At 38.0% G+C, this 11,446-nt stretch overlaps 1 protein-coding gene across 1 annotated transcript; it reads right to left on the bottom strand.

Annotated features, from left to right (window-relative positions):
• Positions 1-5,294: 5,294 nt before the first annotated feature.
• On the bottom strand, positions 5,295-8,974 carry RAB32 (RAB32, member RAS oncogene family; the record flags this gene model as incomplete). Its single annotated transcript, XM_009072773.1, has 3 exons — positions 5,295-5,816; positions 8,259-8,544; positions 8,951-8,974. Coding segments are annotated over 3 exons (460 nt in total), but the record flags the coding sequence as incomplete, so codon positions are not given.
• Between the last annotated feature and the right edge of the window lie 2,472 nt (positions 8,975-11,446).

The following is an 11,446-nucleotide window of genomic DNA, read 5'->3' on the forward strand; positions in this document are numbered from 1 at the left end:
TGTCTGAAGCACCTCCTCCTCCTCCTCCACTGACATGGGTGTCTGCAGAACTGTTCCTCTCACATATTCTCACTCATCTCTTAAGCTGAAATTGCCATGTTTTGGTTTCTCTTCTTCCTCCTTAAATATATGTTATCTCAGAGGCGCTACTACTGTCACGACGAGCTCAGCATTGACTCCACGAGACACAGGGGAAGCTTATAGCAGCTTCTGCCAGTAAGTCACCCCTGTAGCCCCTCTCATTACCAAAACCTTGCCACATACCCCCAGTACAGCCTGTACATATATCCACAGAAGCATTAACACTTCAACCAGCCAGATGCTGTCAAGGGAAAAAAGGCTAGAAGTCATCTCTTTGCACAATGCAACAATTTTGATGTTGTACTGTGCTAAGTACTGACCAAGTATAAAACCATGTGTGAGACATAGTAATTTAAAGTTAATACTGAATGTATCTTGATGGGGTAGACTTTTCGCTACATCAGTGCTGGGATAGTATTATCAATTCTAATTCAGTCATTATAACCAAGGATGATTGGACATATTACGAACAGTGGAAATGGATAATGTGGCCCAAGTACTATAATACTTCAATAGCACAGTCTACAATACACTTTTGAAACACAGAAGTTAAAAAATATACCCATCTGAATGTGAAAGGTTGTAAGTCCATTATTCTGGATGGATACCACACACTACTTTGATACATACCTGTTTCTAAACTTCTCTGCCCTTTACTGAGTTAGCAGACTGCCCATGCTGTCTTAAACCTTTAGGGAGCCAGGAGCTTTCCAACAGGACCAATAATTACTAGCATAAGTTAAGCTTTCAGAAGGATCATGATAATAAACAGGCTAAATGTTCCAAGATTAAAAAAAAAAAGGGTAGAAAAACCAACAACCCCCCCCCACAAAACAACAACAAAATAAAACAACCCCCCCCAAACAAACCCAAACCAAACAAAAACCCACAAAAGAAAACCAGAAGCCTGTATGTTTTATCCAAAGGCTGAACACTGTTTCATTTCCTAGAACCTGTGACATACAGATAAAATCCTTTAATGTTAACATGCCACAGGAAACATAGCAGCTACCTTTTACTCCCAGTTACATAGGCAATAAGGCTAGGAATCCTGCATATTTTAGTTTCATTTAGAGTTCAAGCCAAGGGACAATTTATCCAGATAAACAGAATGAGATAAGCATGGTCATCTTGCATCTCTTTGCAAAAGGATGAAGGAACTAAGATACTGGCACTCTACTTGCACACTTAACAAGCCAAAGCTATCCAAAACACTATCTCTACTTAAAGAAAGGGAGTTTTTCCTTGATGTACTTGTGGCAGGAAACATTTTGTATGTACACAGACCAAAATGATAAAATATATAGTATAACTTATTTGTATGATTATGAAAGCCACGTAGGATGTCTAAGAAGTTTTCACTGAATGAATGTTATATTGGGTGATAAAAGAGGTATAATCATGTATTTAAAAATATACCAAGTACTTTTCCTGTTTACACACAAACTGAAACAGAGAAATGGGATTCCAAACTGAGCTTTGTGATGACAATGTACATAATCCTCACGGATCTGAACCTAGTATATTCTCTTTGTTCAGTATTATTTTGCTACAGGACAAAACTCTGAAGCAACCTTTTGCATACTGCCAAGTGAATGATGTATTTCCATTCAAAATCATTATCTCTCTAGAATTTTGTTAATACATTTTTTTACTCCTGGCATACTGCTAACACCAGTTCTTCAATTCTTTAGCAATTCATTATATGAAGGCATAAACATACTTAGAGAACTGTGTTTCTATAGCAAATAAGGTGTTCTATAAAGGGAGAAAGAGGTAGCCAGTTCTCTGTTTTAGAATCAAAGTCAGTAGCAAGGTGTTAAGACTAAGGTAAGGAAGCAACAGTTTTTAAGAGCAAAATGTTTCACCATTGAATACCAGTTTTACTGCACACATTTCTAATATTTCCTTGTAACTTGTGAGTTACTCAGGCACTGGGTCTCTAAGAACCATTCAAACTCTTCCTCGGCAATTAATTACTATTGAGGAACAAGGATTTGTTCAATTTAAGGAGACTGAATGCTATTACAAATCAACAGCCCTGACACAAAGTTTAAACAAAACTCTGAAGCTTGGAATAGCTCTATTTTTTTTTTTACTACTGCAGATAAGAAAATCCCATACTGAGAGATCACTAATTGCTCTTACTTCTTTCTGGTTTTCAAAGCAACTGTAATGCCTCATTAAGCTTTTAAAATGAGCAGACCCTGACTTTGCATTAGTCGCACAGACATACTGCTCAACCGCAGTCCAGGAAGACTATATGCCATCTCCAGCTTGTACAAAATCAGGGAGGGAAAGACATTTCACTGAGGTACTGATTCAAAGTTTTGCTCAAGTTTTTAATCTCAAAACTGTCTTTTAAGTTTAGAGACTAGGAAGTCAGTTACTTGATCATTTAAGAATGCCACATTTGAGATTGCAAGAGATAATGAAATAAAACAGCACAGGGCCTCTGTTCGTGTGGCTGAGGTGAATTCGCACTTTACTATATACGCTGGACAGGTAAAACAAATTAGGTTTGAGTTTTTGCTCACTTACTTGCCTGAAGTTAAATTGGGTCTGTCTCAACTCCACATATCTTTCCAAATCAGAGTTCCTGGGTTAATTAGGATAGGGTTTCATGACTAGTTTAATTGACCTAAACACTTCTCCATGAATGACAAGTACCATTGTCCTCTACCAGAATGCTACCATTCCCTTCCTAGGGCTGAAATGCCAGTCTTCTCTTAGAGCTTTCATGTTCTCGCTGGATCAGATTTCCTGATCCACCCCCTCAGTCTCAAACATAGTAATGGTTCTTCTCCAAGGAAGGGGAGTGAGAATGCTTTTTGTAGCACAAAGGAAGACTAACTTTCTATTCATGTGCAAATTTTCTTCCTCGGGTGAAAGATTTTAAATAAAAAAAGACCCCATGAAGGTAGAAAATATTTTTTTCACACTACTAGACTTCAGAAAGAGTCTGCTCTATAATACAATTTGCAGAGTCACTTCAAACTGTTAGGTTTTCGTAGATGGTAGATCCTGAACCTGACCCTGCCTCATCTTCTCCAGGCAGCAACAACCTGTATCAAAACTAGTACATTCCATCAGTTTGAGTGTCATGACCATTCTATGTTCATGCAGATGTTTAGAAGCATCTACATACAGAATGCAGAAACTGTTTAAATGTAGCAGTGATAACTCTTCAAGCAGAAATTTAGACATACTTGAAACCAACCTGCATAAGGATTACATTGTCACTGACAGGACCCAGATGAGCTTCATGCATTCAGGTAGAGTCCCAAAGCTTCAGAGTTAGATTCAACAGCAGAGTGAAGACCAAAAAACTAAAATGAAGAAAAAGCACAACAGCTTTTTTTTGGGCAAAAAAGGCTACCTGCACTTGCAGTTTCCTCACTAAACTAGGCATTTACATTTGTGCAGCTTTAATTAAAGTTTAGAAAGAAATGCAGCTTTAAAGTTTAGAAAGAGACAGAGCACTAGAGATTAGACTGTAAACTCAGTAAGATGTTTAAACAGAGTTGTTCAAGTGAATGAATTAGAAGATTATAGTAGTTTCAGATTAGCTAGAAAGGCTAACAATCCAGACAAGCCAGAAAGCACGAGTATGGATGGGGTGCAACTTCCTTTCTGCAGAGCTATAGGTTTTCAAAGCAAAAAAAAAAGCAATCACGCTTTATGTGTCCAGTAAATCTGTACAAGTCTAATGAACACATTCTTTACAGTGGTGCACAGTAGGAGCATAAGAGACCATGGACATAAATGGAAGTTAGAAAGGTTCAGACTAGTTAAACTCTCAGGGGACAGCCAGGCCTTGAGAACTTTCCCAAGGCCATACAATTGCCTTTGTTGAAGGTTTTAGACCAGGCCACATGAATACCTAAGCACCATGCTATGACCTTGTTGGAGAAAGATGCTGGCTTAGAACAACATCCTAAGAACCCTTTCATCTAAACTTTCTTAGAATCCTAAAATAATTAAACCCAATTTTAGCTAATGCCAAGCCTTATTGTGTTAATTTTAAATAAACCTTTAACATAACAGCTACTAGAAGTTGTTTTCAAATGTCAATGAAAGCAATTGAGTATAGGGTGGAACATATGCAAAGATTCATGTTCTCAAAAGCATACACCAACAACATGCATAAGATGCCCAAATATATTTATTTCTTTTTAAAAGTATGTTACTCTTTAGAAAAAAAGACAATCTAAGAAATCCCAATACAGATTGAAGTATAACAAATCCTGCACATACTCAATTCCGATGTTTACTTAAACATCAGCACCATCAAACCAAGCAAGATAAGACTTCTGAAGTCAGTAGCAATGAAGTACCAGGACAGAAGGAAACCTTAAAATAAACAGAAGCTTCAAAGCTTTTAAGACAAGCAGAGCCGGAGTTCCAGAATGCATTCAAGAACCATGAAATCTCTCTAATACTTTTGATGTTCATCTGCTGCCAAAAATACATGTGAGTGTTATAACAAAGAAACATAAGCATCTCAGTATAGAGTTACAAACTGGTAAGCCAGTTCATTAGTTCCAAGTAGTCAAAAGAGTACAGCAGTGTTCTAAAATTGAAAAAGATAGAGCTTGGGACAGGGATGTTGACAGGCTAGCATGAACCACTTAAGCTATTTCCTTCCCAACCTCTTTCATTCCTCATAGTATTCAGAACCATCTCAAGACAGAAGGGAAAAGCAGCAAGTTCATTACCACAGAACAATAAGATATCTACTTCTTGCACTATTGGTAAAGTTTTCAGTGTTAGTGCATGAAAAAGTTACTGGATGTTTATTTCTGGATGTGCCTACAGGTGAGGTTACCATAACTATGTGTGAGCAGTACAACTGTATTCATTAATGTATCTCTCATGTAAAGTATTAGCTCAAAATATTCTGCCTTAAATGGCTGGAGCTGCATTTTTGTTAGTATCTCTATCATCATGCCTTTCCCTTGTTAAATATAATAATTTAACCATCTTGTTTTTACTCAGCGGTAAAAGCCATGTACTCCTCTCAGTCCTAGTGATGACAAGAGGAAAGATACCTCCCATCTGTCATTGGCCTCTTCAAGATTTCTGGGATGTCTCAATCCAGGAGAACTAGCAATGAGACACAGCCTCATGGTGGGGGATAATAAATAGGGACAAGTGTGTAGGTGAGAACACTAAAGTAGGACATTACTGGTGACAAAGGAAAAGTTTACTTTAAAGGTGCAAGTGTCTATTCAGCTAAAACCTTGACAAGTGAGTCCTATTTGGAATGTAGCATATGTCCTAGAAGCAAACTAGACACTGAATGTTGTCTTTGTTCCTTTTTAGGAGTGTAAACACTACCTTATGTTCTCAAGTAAGACGACACTAATCAGACTTAGATGCAGCCACTCAAGCAAATGGAATGATAACTCACAAGATACTCAGTTTCATGCTAAACAATAATATGTAAACACCCAAACAAGTCACCAATTCAGATAGTACCAGACACCCCATATGGATTGTCACAACGCAGCACCATAGCAGCATTTTGATTTAAGGAACAGTCTTGCTGCTCATCCCATCACATTTACTGAACTGTGGTAGCATTAGCAGCACTGTGATTTGCTCTCTGCTTTCAATGGGTCTAGGTCCAGTTTTGGCTTGCCCACATCATTCTCTTCGTTAGGAAAGGTTTTGTAGTTGGCAAGGATGTTTTCCACCAAGAATCGAGCAGCTTCGTCTATGTTGATGTTGTCCTAAAAATATTGAAAGCAAAGTAGTCAGTGATTTTTTGAAATAGTCACACTTTCCTATTAAAAAATAAGCTCAAAAAGAAAAACTCTTCTTCAGTCTCATCAGCATAACAACCAATATCGATAGATCAGGCTATTGCTTACACACTTTTTTGGAAAACGTTATCAGAAAGGTTTGAGAAGATTATACACCCATATTATAGATTGAATGCTGTGACTCTAATCTAGTAGGCAGGCAGGGTAATTACTGTCACCTGCATTTGGAAGACTCACAAATGCCAAAGTGCATTTCTGCATCAGAAAAGATAACAGGCAATTACACTGTCTATAGTTCTGTCCTACCTTTTGGGGCCTTTTTCTGTTTCTGCTGCAGTTTGGATGCAATTATTTATGTAAAAAGGACCTTTTCTATCCGCCTCAAAACCATGACTATTTTCTAACTACTCTACATATTCTGGTGCATGCTTTGAAAAGTACCTTCACATATAACTCTAAAGAAGGTGTGTATGTAGGATTCCTAGTGATGTACTTCATCAGGTTATCCCAGTTACTGAGGGTCCAAGCCGGTCCCAGGGCCAAGGGGTCTTTGGCTACAGGACTGACCTGGCTGGGCCATCTGTTAGCTCACTACAGGGCTGCCACGTTTGAAACTGCTCATCTTTGGTTCCAAAGGAAACACCAGCCCAGCACACTCTTCTGTCTCTGTAACTGTAGATCTAAACTCTACATAAGCAAGGTTAGATTGTAAGAACTTTTGACCCATCACTACTGCCCTTTATAAGCTTGTGGTTGTCAGTCACAAACTGCTTTCAGCAGTATGTAGATAGGCACTTCTCCCTGCCCAGAGCAGAGAAGGATTCTCTTCATTTTAGTGTAAGGATGTCCTTAAGATATTTCTATGAATATTTATACTCTCTGCAGTTCTTTTGCCTTTAATATTCTTCCCAATCTACAGAGTGGAACCTATATTACTGATGACTAGACTTAAGATTCAAGTGTCAGTTCCAGCAGATAGGCAAAAGCAGATTAGAAGGATATTCCAGTGGGAGGACTTAAAACCATAAACTGATTTGATATGCTTAGAAAACAAGAAAGGCGTCCTGAATTTTTGCTAAGCTATTTTAACTACACTTCTTCAGAGTCCTAAACAAGTCAATTAATAACTGAACTAGGACTATTATTATCTGGATTTTTCTTTGCACTAAGAACCGTGCTTTACAGTGTTGTGTCTTAAATACCATCTAAAATGCAAGCTGTCACTACACTTTCATGTTAGGTTTTGTTCCAACATTACTTGCATTTATTTTTAACCCAGGATGATGTTTATTCATAAGTGTTATGGGCAGGTAAAGCTTCAGGGAAGATGTGACCCAAAGCAGAATCTTGGTATTCTTTTTGAGTATAAAGAGCCTTAAAAATTGAGTTTTTAGCAACAGATGGGTAAGTTTGAGAATGTGTGTTCAAATGTGTGCTGATTTCAGGACTAATTCTTTTCATTGTGTATCCTTCTTCCTTACTTTAGTGATCAAAAAGCAACTTGTTACTTTAAAAGAAGTCTTATATTCTTCTGTAAGAATATAAGAAACAAAGTTGTCTAAGCATCATTGTGTGCCAACTCAGCAGCAGCAGTTAAAGGAAGTAGGCAAGCCAAGGGAAAAGTGGGACCTTGAGGTTTAGCTTTTTATATAAAGCAGTTATCAGTCAGCCCACTAATCTGGTTTGTCAGCCACACTGTCTTCATCTAGAGGAATCTTTCATTTTAAGGATCAGTAGAGCTTTAAGGAAATGCTGGATTTCACTTCCAACTAAGCTGCTGCAAGTTTATCTGTGCATTGATAAAGTCTGTAGACTAAAAATATACAATATGAAATTACTCGAAGTTAACTATTTGGATAAAGCAGCTGTCTTTCTTAATTTAAATTAGTATATAGAACAATGTTTTTCTCCAGTTCAGTTTTGAAATTGCCTGATAAAATAGCAAAGTGCTTTAGCAACATTGTGGGTAGTGAGCAAATAGCTGGTTCACTTCAAGTCTTGCCATTTCCTACATACAACAGTGAAGACAGAAGTGGCAATTTAAAAATGTACACCTAAAGATTACTTGTATTTTTTGGATAGGTTAATCAGCATTTAGGACTATTAACATCTAAAGAATAACTAATCCTCAATGCATGTGAGATTAAAAAAAACCTTATCCAACTCAGCTAATCAAGTTTTCCAACTAGTTTTGAGGTGCTTTGAATTTAAGATGCACTTCTAATCTAAACTAAATATGCCTTATCTTCCTCAGGAATAAAGTTAGCCTTTCTATCACTTCACACTTTCACTGAACACTGGAGATTTGATTGCCACTTCCTATGCTTGATAATTTTATTTCTTACATGACTATATTCATTCATTCTTATGCCAATACTCAAGAGACTGAAAACATTCTATTATGCTCACCTTGGCAGATGTTTCAAACCATCCAACAAAGCCACCTTCTCTGCAAAACTGGTCCATTTGAGAGGGAGTCTGGCTGCCATCTTTCTTCTGGTCACACTTGTTTGCAAGAAGAACAGCAGGGATGGGGCTGCCATTGGGAAGTAGTACTTTACTGTCCAAATCATGCTTCCATTTTGAAACAGCCTCAAAAGTAGAGCCTCTTGTGACATCAAAGACCACAAAAGCACCAACTGCTTCTTTGTAGTACACTCTGGTCATATTTCCAAAGCGCTCCTGGCCTGAAAGAGAGGACAGTGACAATATATTCATATTGATGCATGAACTGTATTCAATGTAAATTGACTAAGCACCAGCTTACTTTGCAAAAGTTTGGCATTTGAGTCTAGTCACCTAGTTCACGACACATTGACTCCTTTATCCTATGTAAGCTCATTGTGACAGACATTATGTATATTGCACATTGCAAACTACTTTTAACATCTGACTTGTCATCTCCAACTACCACTCAATTTTTTTTAAACTAATTTGTTGAGTAGTGTTCTTTGAGAAGTAATACCTAAAAGCACTACCAGCGCATCTATACACAAATTAGTATTTCATCAAAAAATAGCAAGGTTTGGATGTAAATCTATTTACTTCAGCTATAGACATAAGCAAACTCAGCCTTTTGCTGAGGGGTAAGCAACAAGGATTTCCACAGCTTCAAGGCTAACAGCCTTCAAAGCATCTTCTGAAGAAGTCACCTGCATCAAACTCTTCCTTAGGGACAAGTTCAAAAGAAGCTTAACATTTCTACCTAAACCTGTTATCTTTGACTTAATCTTTTAAGTATAAAATTTTCTCTGGATTAATTTTCAGCTATAGAAGTTCTACAGCAATCCCAAGATTTCAAACAGGATTATCAGAATGGTTTAAGTGCAACAATTCACAACAAAAATCCAGAAAAAAATCAACTGTCAATAAGTAAACTAAAAAAAGCCTTTTCTTATTAAGTACAACTCTTGCAGTCAGTATACTTGAAATGTAGAATTAGAGTGTGCCAGTTCAGTTATTCTGTTTGGAAGGTCAGATCATCATGATTTGTTTGGACTTGAGTGTTCATAGCAGTGTAAAGTCCTAGCATGTTGTTTGGGAAGTTTGGGAAACTAAAATGCTTCCTGCTTTGTTCGGCAATCTTGATTGAGAAAAGTAGTCCCTGCACTTTATAATATAGTTTTACACTGTATCATCACTTTAGCTTTTATCATTTAATGCATAAGTGGGTTTAGAAGACAGAAAGTAAGAATTGCATTTGGAAACCTAATTCTCCTCTGTTTATAAACATTCAAGTCCATCTTTGATTAGCAAGAACAGCTACAAGAACTGAGTATTATCTACTTTTTATAAGGAGCCAGAAATTTAATAGGTGAAGAAACTTGATGAGGGGTCCTGTTCAGCAGTATGCTCTCCTAGCTCAATTGCCTCATTTTAATGTCAGTGCTTCAGTGATTAGCTGAAAGCAACAGCAACAACAGTGCAGTTTCAGAGAACTATAAAGAAGCTGACTATGTCTGGCTGTTCACTTAAAGCATAATGCTGTATAAAACAGCATCACTAGACAGCATAATCTGCAGAATGGAAACTACACGTGAATTTCTTCACTACCAGCTGATTATTCTGTATTAGAACAAGCAGCCTCCAAGAGGGAAGCTCTCCTCTCCATATTCAAAGCTTGAGTTTTTAAGCAGCCATGAATTGTAAGGCCATGCAAATAGCCAGGCAACAAGCCTCCATCTCTGTAACTATGCCACTGGAAGGGTCACACTGCTAATGCAAGTCTCCTAAACAGTGTATACAAGTTAGTCACATTGTCTCCCTAGGCCTTTCCAGGCTGAATTCTTATGCCTAAAAGGTGTTTTTGCTACAACCTTACTACAAATTGTTGTACCATGTAACCACTGTTTCCACAAATCAAATACCATTAGGAAAGAGTTGGGCCAGAAGGCTTTAATGACATCTGCAGGTCAATTGTATCACATCTAAAGGAGCTTCACCTTTAGATTGTGGGGATTTTGGTTTCGGGGGTTTGTTTGGTTTTTCAGAGTTGCACACTGTCAGATTTAGTTATATTAAGCAGAGGGTACCACACAAGCTATGGGGAGCTCCTTCTCAGCTTCCCCATTTGTTTAGGTGTCAGTCTCACCACCAATTCCTGTCACATAGGAGCCCCTCTGACTATGCTAAAGCACCAAGTTCTGTGCCCAATTCAGCTAGTCTATCCCTTCACACTATAGGACAAGCCCACAAACCAGTATAATCTCAAAGTCTATAATGCTCTATACCAACTTCAGTCTTCCACAGAAAGTTCTTTAGTTCAGCCCTGAAATGGTCCAGAAATGAAAAGCACTTGCTGTTATTTACATGAGACTGAACATGAATCTGAAACAGCAAGGGAAACAGTCCCATTAGTCCTCCCTATTTAGTTGCTGGAGAGCTGGTGGGCTTTCAGTCTTTAATTAAGGCTGTAAGTTTTTCCAAAAACTTGATGCATTTAAGGTAGACAAAAGAGGTCAAATTAGTACAGTACTACATATACATCTATATATCATTATTACACATTATATGTATTTTTTTCTTCCAAAAAAACCAAGTTACAAAGTATAGCTCATAACCAAACTTGACTAGTCCTAACACTACCAAATGTTTTTTTTATAAGAAATATCAGGGGGCCTAGCCTTGGTCAGAAACTCTGATCTTCACTCAGATAAGCTTTTCCATCCCATTTCCAAGTCCTGTGACTTTGCCATAGTCTGTTTTCCCCAACCACCTGGCCCAATGCCTTCACACACAATGAACTGGAGAGCTGCACTGGCTGGTAACTAACCAATGTTGTGTGGCAGGTGACTTCTCATGCCCCAGTATCTCGAGCTTGTGGTGAAGCTTGAACACCATGCAACCATCTGCCAGATATGCTGTACCAGAAAGGCAGTAATAGCTTTGCAGTAGAACTACTGAGTCACACAAGCTGAATCCCATCATGGGGTCCTGACAGGAGAGAGGACACTGCAAATGAGGTTGTGCTTCTGACTTGAAGATTCAGGAGCTCTGGAATAATGCAGATGCCCAGGTTAGCCTTGCACAGTGGCTTCTCTCATTGTGTAAGACAGCAGTTCCAGTAGGAACTTCACAGAATCACAGAATCAATCAGG

This window comes from Acanthisitta chloris, unplaced genomic scaffold (assembly GCF_000695815.1).
Source record: "Acanthisitta chloris isolate BGI_N310 unplaced genomic scaffold, ASM69581v1 scaffold28654, whole genome shotgun sequence".
In the NCBI taxonomy this organism is placed as follows: domain Eukaryota; kingdom Metazoa; phylum Chordata; class Aves; order Passeriformes; family Acanthisittidae; genus Acanthisitta; species Acanthisitta chloris.